General features: G+C 32.3%; 1 protein-coding gene across 6 annotated transcripts in view; it reads right to left on the reverse strand.

Annotated features, from left to right (window-relative positions):
• The window catches only part of Erbb4 (erb-b2 receptor tyrosine kinase 4), a 1041723-nt gene that overhangs the window by 233739 nt on the left and 789133 nt on the right, over positions 1 to 18851 (reverse strand). For 3 of the 6 annotated variants that reach the window (XM_005331865.5, XM_005331863.4, XM_078017962.1), the window contains exons 15-16: positions 15494 to 15648; positions 8454 to 8528 (exon numbers count right to left, since the gene is read on the reverse strand). In XM_005331865.5, the coding sequence (XP_005331922.2) occupies positions 8454 to 8528; positions 15494 to 15648 (230 nt within the window). Of the gene's footprint in view, positions 1 to 8453; positions 8529 to 8649; positions 8695 to 15493; positions 15649 to 18851 lie in introns of all 6 variants that reach the window. The other 3 variants (XM_005331866.4, XM_005331864.4, XM_078017961.1) reach the window with 2 other exon arrangements.

Genomic DNA, 18851 nt, shown 5'->3' on the forward strand with positions numbered 1-18851 from the left:
AAAAGACTTTCTTTCTTTTGAATCATTTCCATCAGCTTATCATAATACACCTGACAGACCTATATTAGAATGATTTTAGAGTACCACAAACAAACCTCTAGCTAAATATAAGAAACTTTGGGGTGGGGGTAAGGAACACAACCCTGGGCAAGTAACAAAAATTGGTGCTTTGGTTCTGTCATCTATCCTTTCTTTTCTGATAGTCAGAATAATTTTGGTATCCATTCTGGGTCTTGAAACTGGGATATGGACTCTAGAAGTTGAAGTGCTGAATTTAAATAAAGAATTAGATTTGGAAATAGATCTTACTTTGTTTATTTAAAAAAATTCCTGAACAAGTAAACTTTTTATGGTAAAGGTTTTGTTGGTGTTTTATTTTTACTCTACTAAAAGTAACTATAATTATTCTATAAATGACTCAAGCATATGGAATGCTTTACTCTGAACAGAGGAACAGAATGCTATAAAAACTGCAATGGCTACAAGCACTCAGAGTTTATTAGAGGTGGGTTTCCCTTTCCTTATCATTCATTCTTTAGTGCTGAGTTACTGTGAAATAACAATGAAATTAAACCACTTTAGGTTTGAGAGTGGATGGTAGCTGAGAATAAAATCACTGTGAGGGAATTTCGCTGGTAAATCAAAGTGCTCCCTGTTAATTAGCTTCTGCTAACATACGTAGTATGCAAAAATAATTGTATGTTTATGAAAGAATGATTAGTTAGGGAATGTGCTGAGGTAATAAGAAAAAAGCATGAAGAGAGCAATTTGAGCTAATATCTACACATCATTTTATGTAACCACATCACAGAAGGGGGTCCCAGTAAATTAGATTCCTTTAGTTAAATAGGAAATATGAAAAAAAGTGATACTTACTTAGGGCCTAATACAATGTAGGCCTAAACTAAATTAATTTTGACTCCCTTCTTAATATATGACAAGCATAAAAACAGAAACTTTTATGTACACTTAAATCTTTCTGATTAAATATTTTTCATTTATGGCATGCAGAAACTGAAACAATTATTATCAATATTGCCTATAAAATATAATTTTAAGAGGGTCTGTACAATATAATTCCAATTCAACAATTTTTTATTTTAATATAGACAATAGCAAGAATTCTGATGCAAACCCTAATTATCACATTTTTAAGTTTATAAAGTCTGGGTGCATATACAAATACAAAGGTATACACAAAGGGTTCAAGAAAAGAGATGCTTTTCCTTGAACTCATCCCATTTGTAACCTAGTGAAGCTGATGAATATAAAGACCCTGTGTCAATACATGAAAGCATTCACTCCACTGTTCTTATGGTGGGTCAAACCATTAACAAAACTGACCATTAAATCATAATTTCATGATGATTAAGCTACAGCAGGGATTTCCAACAGATAAATTTAAAAAGCTATGTAAGTAACTTAACATATCCTTGGAGGCATATTCAAAAAAAGTAAAAATATCTAAAATTTTGTTTTTTAACCCATTATTTCCAAATTATTAATACTTCAACATGTAATCAAATAACAAATTATTAATGAAATGTTTTACTTCTTTCTTTCACATTATGTCTTCAGAATCTAGTGTACTTTTGATCACTGTAGAATATTTTAACTTGTTTTAATTGCATTGAAAATGCTTAATGACCACATGTGACTACTGGTTATGTGTTAGACAATGCAGGTCTGGAGCAGTCAGCGAAAACTCACCAGTCAAATGATTTAATGGAAAGAGTAGAACTGATGTTAACTTGGGTCTTTTTAATCAGAATTATAATTATGAGGTCTTATTCACAAAACAAGTAATGACCACATGGAGCCAACATGGATACATTGACCTTGCCTCATAGTATAGACATAAATTGTGGTTTTAGTTCTAAGATGATATATTAATGATGGCTTCAAGATTTTAGGGAGCCAAGAACAGAATAAATTATTTGAAGATAGCATGACCAATTTCTCTCTTAAACATAGAGGGGTTCTCATATGGTATGAGACATAGAAAATAATTAAATTCTTCACAGGACAAGAAAAAATTAAAAGGGAACCATTGGAAATATTTAAGTTGCCATAGTAGGTGGTATAGCAGGCAGAGTGGAAGATGGCTCCCAGTATTACGAAAATTTCTCTCACTTCTAAACACTCATCTGGGTGTCGATGTGAAACAACTTCACTGATGGAATGAAGGCCTCAATAACTCAACAGAGGGAGACACCTTGTATGGGTCTCATCTAATCATAGGAGCCTTCAAATCTGGTTCTAGAGGTAAAAAAAAAAAAAAAAAAAAAAAAAAAATTCTAAGAAGGAGCTGGCATATTGGCTTCAAAGTTGAAGATATACTCATGACAACGAGTCCAACTGGTCAGGTTGCTGAACACAACCCTGAAATTTTACCTATAGAACTGTGTTGTTGCTTTTTAAGTTGTTATACTCGTGGTAGTTTACACAGGAATAGGAATCTTTTACAGCAATTGAGTGGTTCCTTTACTGAATTACAAAGTTTTACTTTTTAAATCATTACTATTTTAGTTTTCAAAAATATACTCTAGGTCTATGAAATTTTGCTTTGCAAAATAGTTTGGGAGCAAATTCTGAGTGCTAATTCACTAATATCTTAATATGTGTCTAAGAACTGAATGCTAGAAGTAAGTATAAGATCAAAAATACATGCTATATTTTAATACAATTTTTTTACATATGCAACTTTAACACATATCACTTGTTTAGCATAGTTACTGTTTAGTCCTTTGAAAATGTAAGGCAATTTCTTTTTATTAGGAATTGTCTTGATTATTTTGCTACATCTGGTATTTTTTAACTTCCCATACTATCAAAGCATCATTATATATAACATATATAATGATGCTTTGATAGAAATGTTTGATAGAAATGTTTGATAGAAATGTTTGCAAAGTGTTTATATTTTTACTCAGTGATAATTTAGATGAATCTTACTTGAAAAGATAATTGTTAAAAATTACACATTATAAAACAGAAATTACTATATCTAATTTTCTAAAAATCATAATTAAAAATCCTGAGTAATATTAATGACATACTGATACTTCGAAATTATATTTTATAAGAAAAAAATGCCAATGGTCAAAACTTGGAATAGCATTTGAAAAGCACTTGAAAACTGTGAATATCTATATAAAGAAAAGAGTAAATGCTTCAGGGCTATCTTACTCTTTTTGCTTTTATTTTAAATAACAGACACTAGATAGTCAATAATTGATTTCAGTGAAGCTTAAGGTGTTTTTGAGATAATAAGTTACAGGTAGTCCTGAGATTTTTCCAAATTAATAATAATAAATTAAGAAAATAATAATTATAAAAATTATAATTTCTACACCATAAAAAGATGCTCATGGGACACAGTGAAGTACAGGAATTCAACCTAGTTTCTTTCTCCTGAATTTTGCTTTCAATTTTAACTAGTATAATAAAAAATCTTACCAATTTAATTATGGTATCTTTAGATTTTATATTTTAGTCCCCAATTCAATGATCATAAAAACCTCTATGTATGGATTATTTTAGTCACATTTGACAGTGAGCTTGAGTATAACATTAATGTTTCTAGGATTTCAAAAGCTTTAGTATAAAGTATGAGTATTTTTATATCAATGAAAAAACCACTTGGACAACCTTGGGATACTAAATACCTCCCTTTAAAGTAACCACTTGAACTCAATGAATTAACAATGACTGAGCTGTGAAGCTTTGCTCTTCTCTCATAATTCCCTGACAATTTTGGAATTTTATGGGTGCTGGGAAGTGTGGGTCAAAATCATCTGGAAAGGAAGAGATTCACATGGTCTCCTTCACCTTTTGAACTCTAATAATTCAAAAGTAAATTTAATATAGAGAATGTGGGAATAGACTTATAATAAAAAGGCTGTGCACTTTTATTTATTGAACTTAGGGATCATAATACAACTGCCACTCATCTAAGGTAACCATCTAGGGGAGAATTTGACCATTTGATTTGGACATAAATTATGAACTGCATTCCTTGAGGGCAAAACAAACAAAGAAAAATAATTGTGCCATTTGTGAAAGTGGTGCCAAGAATGTCACATCATAGTTCTCATATTTCACACATGGGTCACACTGATAAAGGATAAACTGTTATGTGACCTCTTGGGTAATAACCACTATACCATAAGTAAAAGAGTGGCACAGGCATTAAAATGTGACAAAGATATAAAATATTTCAAGCAGTAGCGCATAGCAGATTTAGAGTTAAACTGAGTTCAAGTACTATACTTCATATTTTGAAGCACCTAGAATAATTGAATTGGAACAAAGAAGCCAGATAAAAATGCTAAAACAAATATCTAGCCATTTTAATAGATTCTTTCATAAATTAGAAAAAATTCTTAGGTCACTTTTTTTTTAATGCTAGCTAACATGCAGAAATGCTTTGCCAATAGAGCCTTTGCCTATTGAGATTAATAAACTTAGTTCTTCCTGGAACAAGGGACTAGGACTTTAAAAAGCTTTGGACATTTATACTTGACAATCCAACATAGAATAGAACAGAATATTTTGTTTTATTAAAGTCTATATGAAAATAGCACATGGACAAGCGAAAATAAATGGCATACAAAAAAGAATAATAAAAATATTGTACATGTTACTTAAAAGATACTTGAAGGAAAGCCATCAAAAGTACCGAGGTATGGATGGGAAAAAAGCTGATCAAAGTAAAACCTATCTTTACACTTTTAATTCAAACCAGAAGGTTAAGGAGAGGTTCTAAGGTATCAGGAACTATTTTTGTTGTAGGTAACATATTCTGGGAGGCTACAGGCAAAAAAAAAAAAAAAAATTCTATTCTGTCCTATCCAATTTTCCTGGAAGAAATTCCAGCAGCAGCCTGTAAGGTAAATGGAGTGTGGAAAACCAATTCACAAATTGCAGGCTTGGGAAAGAATAACACTGCTTAGAAAATGGAGGTCGATCAAGACTGGAAACATTTCACCTGTTTTCATTTAAATCTTTAATTTTTTTCCCCCTGCTGGTATAGGAAAGTGAATACAGTATAATGGGGCAGTAGGGAGTATGAACTCAAAATATCTCAAAATAGCCAAATTGCCATGCTCCATGTAATTTTCTGTGACTCAAAGAAGCTAGGCATTTGGATAATCTTCCAGTTAAAATGTGGTTCATGAAACTTAAAACACTTATCTTCAATCGTGGGCTCCCTCCTTCATATTATGTAATATTCACTTTAATCAATTAAGAAAGAACTATTTTAAAAAACTATAATGGAATTTAAAAGTGGAAAACGACTTGAAATCTTAGTAGACTAATACCCTGTTTTCAGTGAACTGCACAAACACCCATCACAGAAGGGTAAATATCCCCTGCAACATTAAGGATCTGAAAAAAAAAAGATACCTCTTATTCTCAATAGTTACCCAATCTGTGTCAAAATGCTCCATGGTCAGACTTTTCCAAAGAGGCTAAATCCTTCATGTAAATTCCAAAGTGTTTTATAAACAGTCTGTGACAAGTCAATTAATTCTGGCAAGTCATTATCATTGAAGAATAGAGTTGCATTGCTTTAAAGCTAAGTTCAAAGGATAGATTTACTCTACCACCTCTTCTAGACCTTGGTGAGAGCTGCAACTTCTCCCTACAACCCTCTCCTCAGCCGGCCATTGGCTCCACCCTAGGAGAAGCCTGCCTTGGTTCCTGACCTGACCACCAAGGTTTGAGTGAATCTTCATCTGCTGGACTTAAAGCCAAGACTTTAGACTTTTGAACTTAGAACGCAGAGGGAATGTCTGTCATTAGCCTATCATGATTAAGCATGTTTTCAGTGCTTAAAATTAATCTAGAATTGTTTGCTGTGAATTAATTAATCTGGACTTGTTTGTTGTGAATTGATTGTCTATTGCAGTGCCTAGCATTAAGGATGGTCGTTTTCTTGAGTAAGAACCTATAGAATGAAATCGTATTGAGTGATCTGTGTGAATAAAAGGGCAGAAGCACATGAACATTCTTTATTTCTCCCCCTCAACTGCATACGTTGCAAGTTTGCCCCTTGTGACATTATGCCATCTTATGACCTGCGGCTATCAGTACCAGTGGCTCTCATAATGACCAAGGTTCTCAGGGAAAAGGCAGAAATGTTCTCCCTTCCTTCAAGAAGTCTATCAGAAGGGTAGTACCACACATTAAAGGTCCCTAGCCTTGAGAGACTTCCCTCTTCACCTCTGGGAGGCATGTTCTTCCATTCCCAAAGTTTGAGAATCTTTGATCCATAGAAAAATAATATAATGACACTTACTTAGCAATTTCTATGGAAACAGGCACTGCTCTATGGACACACTGAATCTTCTCAAGCAATTGGTGAACTTTACTAATACCAACCTTTCACACATGAAAAAAGGAAAAAGTGACGTTCTGATAGTTCAAGGAATTTGCCCACAGTCACCTGAAAAGCTAGAGCTCAGCTCTGAATTCAGAGAATCTGATTCCAGAGACAGCACACTCTACCACCATTCTACATTCTCTCCCTTGTCCACTGGGATAATTTTAAGAAAACCACAACAAACGTGGAAACACTCTTCAATGTGACAGAGCAGTGACTGAACCATTGTCTCAAAGAGGAAAAGTTATTTAATGAACATAGGAGCCATCCAAGATGAACTGGCCTCATAAAACTGCACTTGAGACTATTTTTCCCCCTCCCTATCCTTTTCCTTCACTTCCACTTTCTTTCATCTTTTTTTTTCCCATAATTTTAACCTTAACTATACAAATCAGTCTCTATTGTACCCATGTGCCAAAGTGACACTATTGCATACATCCACTCTAGTACTTTTTTCGAGGATTTTAATGTCTCTATTTACTTCATTAAAAAAACAAGGAATGTCTTGTATTTGATCACTTTAAATTTGAAAAACATTTAAAGATAATGGCGTCTGAATGAAAAAACTACAATTGAAGTCAGTGATATAGATGAATCTCATAAATAAAAGAGTTAGCAAAAGAAGCCAGATGCATAGAATAATACCATATGACTAATTTATATAAGGTGAAAAAATAGACAAGTGTTAGTCTTCAGGGCAGTAGTTACCTGTGGTGTAGGGGCACAATGGGGCTTCTGGGAGTCTATTACTATTTTCTCTTTTGATCTGGCTGCTGGTTACACAAATGTTTCATTTTGAGAAATTCACTGACCTCTAAACTTATATATTTGTGTACTTTTATGTTATACTTTGACACAAGAGTTTAGGGATTACTTCATCCAAAATTCTCATTTGCCTTTTGCATTTTACCATTACTTTTCTCTTTTGCAATTAGATGTAATTAATTTGTTTCACAAAGCTGATAATATAAGCTATCTTATATTACATATAATACAATAATATGAAAGCTATACTGCATCATATCTAATATAATAATATATAAAATAGCAAAGTTATCCTTAGGAAATATTTTATGAGATGTTTTAAAACTAAGGTTTGTTGAAGTATAGAGTAAAAATCAGCCTTTCTATCATTTATATATGGTAAAATATTCAGTTCTAAAGTTTTTGACAAGCACTTTTGCTTGTGCAACCAGTATCCAAATCAAGATACAGATTATTCCATTATCCCTGCAAATTTCTTTTTGCTCTTCTGTAGTTAATGTCATCCCCCAACCTCTAGCCCCTGGCAACAATGATTGATTTTTCTGTCCTGATAGTTTTGACTCTTCCAGAATGCCAAATAAAAGCAATCATACAGTATGTATTCTTTCTAGTTTGGCTTCTTTTATTTAGCATAATGTATTTGAGATCCATCTATGTAATGCATAGCAGAAGTCTATTCCTTTTTATTACTTAATAGTGTTAAAATGGAAGTATATGCCATAAATGAAGAACATTTAAGAAATTTCTAGTTTTTGGTCTTCATGATTAAAACCACTATAAGCATTCAAATATAGATTTTTGTATGAACATGAGTAATATATTTTGTTTTATAATAATTCTAGTTGTACTTTTACCTATACAAAATATTTTTATATTGCCTTTTTCATAGTAATTCTGCTACCTAGAGAATATACCAACTGGTTCAAAATAATGTAAAATCAGAAATTGAATTCAAATTATATAATAAACATAAACATTGGTCAATTTAGCAAATTCCTTGTCTAAAATATTTCTTTTTGTATTTACATAATAAAATCTGAACATGTTCTGTTAAAATTCTAGAATAATAAGTAAAATTGTTTTTAAATTGTATATAATTGCTCATTAGGGCTCCAGTCATAGTAAATGAAGGAAAAAGAGTTAAGAAATGTGGCTGGAAAAGAAAAGTGTTTTAAGTATCTGTCACAACTTACTAAATTAATATATAATTATAACTTTAATCTAACTGGTTAGTATTTTTTTTATCCATGATAACTGGGAAAGGATTTGAGTGATAAAATGGAAACATGGTAGATGTTACCTAGCATGTTGTGGTAAAGTGGAATGGCCCGTCCATGGGTAGTAAATGCAGTCATGACTAGTGGGACCGTTACACCTGCAGGCAATTACAGAACAGAAAACATCATTCTCCATCCACAGTGACATGCACACACATGCACCAGTGCTCACACATGGAGCCTCGGAGGAAGAACATGGGAAGCAAGCACACCAAGTACCTATCCATCAGGCCGATGCAGTCTTCAATACTTGAGCCTATGCACCTGCAGAAGATGCGAATTAAAAAAATACAAGGAAAGAAAAATTAGTCATTTTCAAAAACAATCAGATAAGTACTGACTGTGTCAAATTCTTAATTTCAATTATCACATAATTTTTGAAACATGACTTTAAAGCCAGCAAAAAGAGAATTCCTCGATGGATATACAGTGTGAATTGCCAGAATCACCTAAGTAGAATGGCAAGGAAATATGGGCAGAGTAAAGGAATTTTTACCCTGGTTCTATGTTTAACTTCCAAACATACTTCAATTCATTTGCATCATTTATGATTATATGTCTTGGTGAATAACTTTATATTTCAATCACTATAATTGTTTTCATGTATATGAGTTATTCTAAACAGCCTTAAGTGTAAGTAAAAATCAATAAAAAAGGAAACATGAGAAATTCAATACACTATAATAACCTCAGGTTTGATGATCATTAAAGATTGATTTTGGCAGAAAATGAGTTAATATGCTTTAATGTTATTCCTATGGATACTTTACATAATCGGATTATTTCAATTCTTTGTTGTGACTGTTTTTAAGAACATATTTATCTTTAAATATTAATTTATTCAAAAGTATAAACTGAATTCATCATGCTGTAGTTTATTTTGATGATTTCTTTTAAAATAGCAGTGCCATAACATACAAATAAGTATAGGATTTTTAAAAAGCATTTTCGGCCCTAATATTGAATGGAAACAATAACAAATAAATAAGAAACACCATTAAGTACATGAATAAACTCAGACCCAGGTAACTAAAGAACCCACTGATTTGAACATTTAAATAAACACATGTAAGTGCACAGAATTCTAATACACAGTCCCTAGAACTTCATTTTAAGCTACTATAGAAATATTATTTCTTCCATCTTCCAATGACTTGAATTGCTCTTATTTTCTTTTTCCCATCAAAGATGAATAGCTCCAGGAAATTATTAAGATTATACCTACAGGTATTTGATTTGTAACAAAGAATTTGTATTCATATGAATATATATATATATATGTATATATATATATTTGTGTATATATATTTATATTATAGATAGATATAGATATTCTAAACTTTTAATTTTCAAAGCTGAAAAAGTACCTGGAGCTAAAATCATTATAAAATGATCTAAAAAGTTGCCAATATACAAGGCTAGATCATGCATAATATCTTTAGATGACTCCAAACATTAGTGAATTAATAAAACTTACCTAAAATAATTATTAAGTCACTGTCTTTCTGCTTCATCATTATGTGTTACAATATTTCTACTGGCTATAAAATTGATTTCCTTGCATTTTTGCTTTGTGGATTTGTTTTAAGCAGCAAAGAATGACAAATTTTAGCTTTTATAAATTTTGGAAATATACCTGTGACAAAAGTCTTTAGAACACAAACCAATAGTAAATAACTAGGTGCATATCATTGAATTGGTAATATATATAGTCCATAATCAAAAACCACTTATAAAAATTAAAAATTAACTGCTAAAACCATCTTTCAAATGATCTCATGTCTTTCTCTTATTCTATTCTGAAGAACTTATTTTTCTAAGTTCCTATTATATCTTCTTCAAAATGCTTTTTGAATACAGTATTGCCATTTTGTAAAATTAATAGTCTACTTCTTATTTCCAAGTGAGAATCTCAAAAGCTATGGTTAGTTTGCAATCTTTATAATAACACTTGAAAGATAAAAATATTCAATAGTGAAATTCAACTTGAGGGGAAAATGTGAATAATGAAAGATCTTCACTCATTCAAGAAGCCCATTATTACATGCCTACTAAAGTGTTCCCACTCTTTTAGGAGCTGCAGGGAGAGAAAAGATGAATTAGACACTTCTATTTTCATTGAGCTCACAATTTACTGAAGGAAGTAGATGCATAAACAGCTGTGTATTGTATGATATAATAAGTGTAATAAGACATGTAAAAAAAAGAGTAGTTTAAAGGAGGACACAAGAGGAACACCTTGTGCCACTCTGGAGGGTGGTAGTCACACTCTGGGATGGATCAGTAGCTTAGGGCACTGAGGAGTGGGGTAAGCATGGCATGAGTTTTAAGGGGTGATAAAAGAAGGAACCACAAACAAATTCGAATAGTTACGGAACAAATCATGAAGCAACAGAGATAAGAGAAAGAGCCAGACTTAGAAGACTATGTTTTAAAAAATGGAATGGTAAATTATTGTATGGTTTTAAAGAAATTGTGAAATTGCTAGACTTGTATTTTAAATAGATGTTTTTGCTACGTGGAGGCTATTCAGCTGGGGTCTTGTTCAACATGGAACAAGTTTTAGGCCACGTAAGTGATGAGGGACTAAAGTACCAAAATGATCACTAAGGATACAGGCAAAGGGCACAAGAAATGCCTTCAAAGGTATGGGATGGGGAGGAGTTGGTGGCTGATAAAAGATGCAAGTGAAAAGACCAAAGGACTTGGGGATGGCTTATGTTTCTAGCTTGCAGAATAGAGACAGCACCCTGAGAGAATCCAGGAGGATTTTCTCTGTTTGTGTTTAAGGAAGAGAAGGAGGGGTTGATGCTTTCAATCTAGAGTTTAGTGCTGTTATCCTACATCTAGGTGGAAATGTTCCTCATCAGATGGAAAGGCTAGTCTGGGTTAAAGGGGGAACCACACACATAGCATAGTCAGTTTTGAAACAATGGCAGTAGACAGGTGGGCTGAAGAGGAATACATAATGTGAGAAAAGCAGAAACGAAAGATTAAGGCTCAAGGAACTCCAGTGGCATATAACATCAAACAGTGGCTTGTGCCCAAAGCATGTGGAAATATAATTGAGTAAAATTAATTAACTGTGGTGTCTTTGAAACCAAATCAGAAAAGAACCTTGCGAAGAAAAGGAAGATCATCAGTGTCAAATGCAGAGAAATCTAGTAAATTAAAAATTACTAAAATAATTTCGTCATTGTTAAGTCTCTAGAATTTTTCTTCTTATAAGTTGAGAAGAAAATTGGAGATACAAAATAAGTGGAAGAGAGGGAATAAGGGACACGTTTTAGTTCAAGAAGTTTGAGGAGACTGATTAGGATATTTGTGATTTAATTGCATTTATAAACCAAGGATAAAAGCAACAAATGAAACACTAAGAAGAGTGAGGCTATGATTGATTGAAACCACACTTTCCAGGTATAAGCCACTGTGTATTTAAAGATGCATGTAGTATTTCAATTCCTGCACTTCCTCGCTATAAGCCTCAGAAACTACATTTATTCAGCAAAAATCATAGAACAAGAGAAACATTAAACTCTAAACAGTCAAAATGAAAAGTAAGAGACAAAAATAGAATATGGAATAATACAACTAAAGAACTAATGTTCCAAATTAGAATGTTTTCAGAAAGATCAAAAAAGAAATCCATAACACACCTAACATATTCCAAAACTACATCTGGAATTCTGATGATTGGTGTGTGATTGACATTATTTGTTACTTAATAATGTATAAATCTTGATATATTCATATAAAAAATACAATTTAGATATTTTGGGGAAAAATCTCCAAATTTTGAAATGAAAATTATAGCACATTTTTAAATTTTATAATTTGAAGATATAGACAACAATTCCACAAGCAGGTCTTCTTTTCTTCTCTCCATCAATACATTTTTTATTATAAAATTTTAAATTATAAAAAGAATTGATAAAAAGAGGCTAAAGTACATGTGAAATCATGATTCTAAGATTAACAAAAATTCAATGAGCGTTTTAAAAGATGTCCCATGAAATAAACTCTAATCCATGTCTCAAATACAGGTTTGATTTGAAATAAGACTAAAATGAAATCAACATCCATTGAAAAGGGTTGAAGTAATGTTACTAAAGAAATCACAATCTCTGAACTCACTGCCAACTAATAATAATAAATCTATTTTACAAGCTTTCTTTTAAAATTCAAATTAGTTGCTAATTAACAAATAGGCACAACATTTCTCAGTTTCAAATTCTTGGTTATCATTTCAAAATATAGTAAAGAAGGGTCTGGTCTTCAATTGAGTAAAGAGTATACATTCACTGTACTGTGAGTACATAGATTTCAAGATCTTCATCTTCTTCATTTCTGAACTTGCCTATCACTGAGACAGAGCAAGTATACAACATAACGAAGTCAAAGAATGAATAAAATAAGAACACAGTGCTAAAAAGTGTCCTCTAGGCATGGCAAGAAGAGACGTGTTTTTGTTGTTGTTGTTGTTGTTGCTCTTGTTGTTGTTTAGTTGGTTGTCTTTTTGTATTTTCCCCTTTCCTTTAGGGATTCTGGTGATAATTTCCTGATAGAGGCTAAATGGATAATCTATTTTAAACATATCTGAGGACCTTATTAGAGCCAATATGTTTAATGTACTTTTACAGTAGTAAAAGTGCTTTTAAGGTATTACATAGGTAATTTTATTTTCAGAAAAATCATTAAACAGTATTCAAAGTAAGAACTTTACTTCTAAAAAAATGTAATTGGAAAGACCATTTCCATTAACTTGGTTCTTGAATTACCTGACATAATATTGGCATATAAAAGAAAAGCAGCTTTCCAAAGTGGAGCTGGCCTGGTGAGCTCACACCTACAGATAGGTCATCTCTTACATGTGTTTAGGAATGAAAATAGTCACTCATCCTATCAACCCCACTGCTGCTGGGATCTTTTGATAGACAGATGATACCTCTATATGCTCATGTTCAATTTGGAGATAAGGGGAACTCAGTCTCAGGGGAACTCCTAAATTTTGGTCTGAGGCACAACAAAATAACTTGTTCTGGGAATCACAGCATTTATGAAATGAATAAACTTGAACAATATAGAGGCAATTACAAAAAGGATAGTAGGAAGCTAAATAAAAACAATTAAAATTTCTCAGGACCAAGTCAGTCATTAGAGAAATACATTTACCTTAAAAGATGATGGGGAGTACAATATTTGGATTCTGTGTCACTATGATTATGAAGCCGTGAGTTGCTGAGGGCATCCTCTTTCTATTTATCAGAGTTCCCAAATGATCTGGTGAGATTTGTTCCTTATTACACCTTCATATTCCCTTTTTGCTGAGATCCAAATTTTGCTGCTATGGTAATTTGATCGTTTTCTATTGCTCCCTACTTCTGTTTTCCTCCACTATGTATGATTTCCTTTATTATATAATCGTGATTTAAAAGGGTGGAGAGGAAGACACACCAGCCACACATCCAGACTATGGCTCTGTGATCTCTACTTTCATTTCCCTAATGGCTGCATTGTAATTAGATTTGCAAAAACCGCAAAAGGTCTCATTTTGAATGGCAACAGCTGTTGACATCAACATTATATTGAATAATTTACTGGTTTAATTTTAGCTGCAAAACAATAAAACCCTCTTGTGGATGATTTTAGCAGGCAAACTTTTCTCTTTCAGTTGCTGACTCTTCTGCTCCAGCAGTACCAGTTTTTTTTTTTTTAATGAAATACTCTTAACTCAGGTGTGCCAAAAACCCACAAGCAGAACAGTTTATTACTTCTAGTTTCCTTGAAGCAAAATGTCTATGTGACTATTTCAGCATCCTCAATGTACTTGCTTATGTATAAACCAATGAGTTGGTAGTTAGCTCTTCCAAACTGAATTTAAATTTGAATGGCAGAATATTACTTTACCTTTTGAGGATCTGCCACTTCACAGAGTGACTTACGCTGATTTCTTGACCTGTAGGAAATTGTAGCAGCATCTGGAAATTGATGTTTTCTTGGCAGAAAATGATGTTGCTTGCTTAACTTCTTCAATATCCTCTAACAGCTAGGCCTTAATCTGGCAGAAAATCTTTTTATGGAACTTCACACTTTCCTCCCAGATAGAAAGTACGCAAGATGACTCTCAGCAAGTGTGTGTGTGTGAGTGTTTGTGTGTGAGTGTGTGCGCGCACACACACAGCCTTCTGGACATTCACAATGGAGAAGAGGGTTTATGGACAGGAGGAGGATAGAGTATGTGAAATTGCTCTCAATTCTAACATTATGCACTTTCTGGAGGGGAAAAAAAAGAAAAATCCTTACTAAGGTAAATTTGAAAACATAGTTTTGGGATTTTCAAGATGAGTGATGTTACTTCTTTTATAGTGTTCTTTCTCTAATGTGTTTTTGTTATTCCACTGCTACCCATATCACAAGCAATCTGATCATTATACATTGCACAATACAACCTTTTGAAACAGAAAAATGTGTAACCATCTTCAAATTATCCTATTATAGTCAAAGAAATTTTAGGTTATAGGATAACAAACAACAGAATTACTTGTACAAAATATTCTGGTTATTTTATTAATATTCATATCACTAGGTCTCCTTTTTTTCTGCCATTACTAACTTTGCTTGGATTTTATTGAAGGAGTTATCCAAGGTAGTATTTATCAAAGAGAGATATCCTCACTTTAAGCTATGACAACAAAGAAACAGAAAACCTGATAAAGATTTACTAAATATAAATCTCAGAAGTATGATTATTAACTTATCTTTTCTGAATCTTGAATCTACAGTTAAAATTGAAGGAATTTCTATACCATATCCAAACTATACTCAACACTACTTTCCTGGCCTGAATGTGTGAATAAAATGGTTGTAGGTAAATGTTAAGCAGAAATATTTCTGAGGGCACAAACAACTTTGACTCTTTTAGAAAGGAACTCTCTAAAGACAAACAGAGTTTTATGATAACATTCTGAGTTTAGGAGACTGTATCAGGAATAGAGATGCATGAGGGCACCTGCTGACTAGTAACACGTACAAGTTGGAGCCCTTGACTGGCAAGGATGCTTACCCTTGGGTGCAGTTTGGATGGCATGGGTGGCACTCCCGATCCTGATCCGCATACTTGAAAATGAAACTGTTTGCCCCCTGTAAGCCATCTGGACATTTCTCTACACAGTTTGGACCATCCTTAAAGTGAGAACATTTTGTACAGTTGTCAGGTCCCTAGAGTGTGAAAAGAGGAAAAAGAATACAAAGAAAAATGGGTGCCTTTTCATTGAAACATAAGCATGTGGTTTATTTACTAAGACTTCATTTGGTGGCAAATAACTTTTCCTCTAGAGAGAACATATTCAGCAGAACAAATAGAAAAGTAGCTCTTGTAGTATAAATGCAATAAGAGAGGTTCGAGTTCAGTTTTGATACGGTGTGTGAGGGGGAAATATGATAGGCACATACATATACTTGAAATATTTGCACTTTTTTAACCCACTAGTCCCTGGGTTAATGGATTTCCATGGAATGCCTCTAGTGTGAATTAATTAGAACAGCAAAATGGTTCAATGACTTTTTTCAAAAGGATGTCAGTGTTTTATTCTTGTGATCCATTCCTAGTCATATTATATTGCAACAATATTTTATAATAACCCATTTTCCATGGGGGTAATTCATCACCATCACTAAAAACAAGTGAATGGGCTTACTAAATAGTTAGATAAAACAGAAATCAGGAAACACTGATTTACATAGAAGAGTGAAATGTAGACTGACTTTTGGTTGTAGAAGGACTTCATTTGAAAATTAAATCTTAAAATTTATTATGATGGAATTACTAAAAATTAGGTAGGTTAGGCATATAAAAGTAATTTTTAGGTCATTCCTCATCTCAGATCAGTTCGTGCTAAGGCCAAAACTCAAATTAAGTCTACTTATACATATTTTAGTAAATCACAGAACAATATTGAAAGTTTGAGAGTCATAACAATGTATATTTTGATGAGTTAATGTCAAAAATTAAATTATAAATAGCAGATAGAAAAACAAAACTGTATGTGAACAGTGTTTTTTTTCCAAGGATGAAGATAATATGAGTGTGAAAATTTAAGTAGAATTAACTCATTTTATATATTTATTTATAATATACATTAATGAATAATATCAGATTAGTAAACAATAATAAAAAGATTTGAAGATCAACATAATTAACATTTAAAAATTAATGTTAGACATCTAAGAATTTGTGGATCAATTAAAAAAATTTTATCTCATATAGTGGATAATAAACACATAAAAATAATAATTAGTTTAATTTTAGATCAAAGATAATTGAGAACATTTCAATTTAAAAATGTTATTTTTTCATAAGAAATACCTATAATTTTGCACGTGTACATATTTTGAATATTACTACTTGAAATTTAATTTTAATCCTCCTTTTTAAAAATCATATTGTCTTAAGATTATAAGATAATAGAATCTCTTTGACCACTCCTCCCCGGAACTTCTCCCCTCAATTATTCTCCCCAACATCTGTCTATATCTAAAGAAGAGGACAACAATTTTGATAGCTCACACCGAAGACAACGCACATGAACAGAATACAATAACTACCAAGGAGACAATTATATCAGTATCGTAGTTACAAACTATGAATTTGGAAGTCAAAATATAAACACAATATTGTGCAGGAGTGTTTATTTAGGAGATACCGTAGAGATGAAGTCTGTTCATGGGAGTGTTATGCCACCTCCACAAACATTAACCAAAAAGAAGTCAGAATTTGCCAGTTGCTGATATAATGCACCAGGAGAATAAGATATATAAGACAAAAATTTAAAGATGGAGATTGCTAATGAAGAATCATAGTATGTTAATGAAGAAAAAGCAATCAGGCAAAGGCTGGGAAATTTTGAGACTGGTGAGGGTTAATAAAGCAGCTATTTCACTATTTTGATGTGATGTTCAGAGCTTAAAAATAAATAAATAAATGAGAACAATTGGCCTATGAAACCTAATTCCTATTCTACCTAAAGAGTTTGCTAATGTTAAGTTTTTATTTCCTCCTCAAAAAGAACACTTTACACCCTTCCAATTTTAATAGCTGCTCATGGGTACTTAGGCACATAATACCATCTATTATAGGGAATGGTTTACTGTGCAAGTATGCTCAGTGGCATGACTTATGGTACAAGAAACATGCTTGTTGCAAAACACAGAATAAAACTTTCTATGAGTAAATTAGACAGTTTTAGTCTGAATTAGGAATCAGGAATCATTTCTCTATTAAGTTCTTATAATGTAAAATAATATCCAGACAATATCAGAAGATGTAAAAAAATACATGGAAATCAAAATTAAGTTCTTATTTAATATTCAAGATTATTTTACTGAAGTAAATTATATTTTGTTCTTTGTTCTTTAAGCATCTCAACTATTTGATTATTTTATTATGATAGAAAACAAAATGTCTTAAGTTGAGATAACTAAAAAAACTATTCTAACAAATCTCAAAAGAAATTAAATATACTAATTTCCCATTTTATTTCCATAGTAAAAGACTCAAAAATATACATACATATGATGTTTACTCTTCTATCTTTGTATTTCCAAAAATTTTTAAAAACTAGGTGTAGAGAATGAATGTATAAATGCAATAATAGAAAATGAAGGTGATATATTTAATTCCTGATTGTAAGCTACCTCTGGACACAGTAATATATTAGACAACTAAATATCAGGCCAAATCCTGATAGAAATATTGCATTTTATTCTCAGGATTATTTTCTCTGATAGCTCTACTTGGAGCCACATATGAATATGCTAAGTCCCTTCTTAATAGAGATAAGGTACAGCTTACTTTGGACAGGGAGTTGTATGTAGAATTCACATGAATTTGAATTGATATGCTAAACTCTCCAGCCTTCTCGCTCCTGGATGCCATGACTCAGGGACCCCATGTTGAATAGGAGTATCTTGAGTTCAAAGCCTGCTACAATGCTAGGCCACTACAGGGAGGGGGCTGCTTCTGAATAGTTAAAAGATTATCCGTGTACCCTATGTGAAAGGGCCAACGTATTTTCTGAGAGCTACTGCAACATTAGGGCTACATATTGTGTCAGCACAACCTTTTAAAAAAATCTAGCTTTAAGAGCCACTCTAGCTTTTATATAAAAGAAACATGTATTTTGAAAATCAGTTCCATTCCCTTCTCCTTTCTCTTCCATTGCTGCCCCTCTGGGCAACATTTTGGTCTCTTGAAACTTTGTCTGATTTTCCTAACTTTTCTTTCTTCTCTCACTCCTTCTCTTACCTTTCTTAACAGAACTATACAGAAATAGTGAAAGTAACACAGAATGGGGGAAATTTTGAAAATAAATCAACTAAATTAAATAATGAAGATCAACAGCAGACAGATAAAGATATAAAAG

Source organism: Ictidomys tridecemlineatus, chromosome 7, assembly GCF_052094955.1.
Source record: "Ictidomys tridecemlineatus isolate mIctTri1 chromosome 7, mIctTri1.hap1, whole genome shotgun sequence".
Lineage (NCBI taxonomy): Eukaryota > Metazoa > Chordata > Mammalia > Rodentia > Sciuridae > Ictidomys > Ictidomys tridecemlineatus.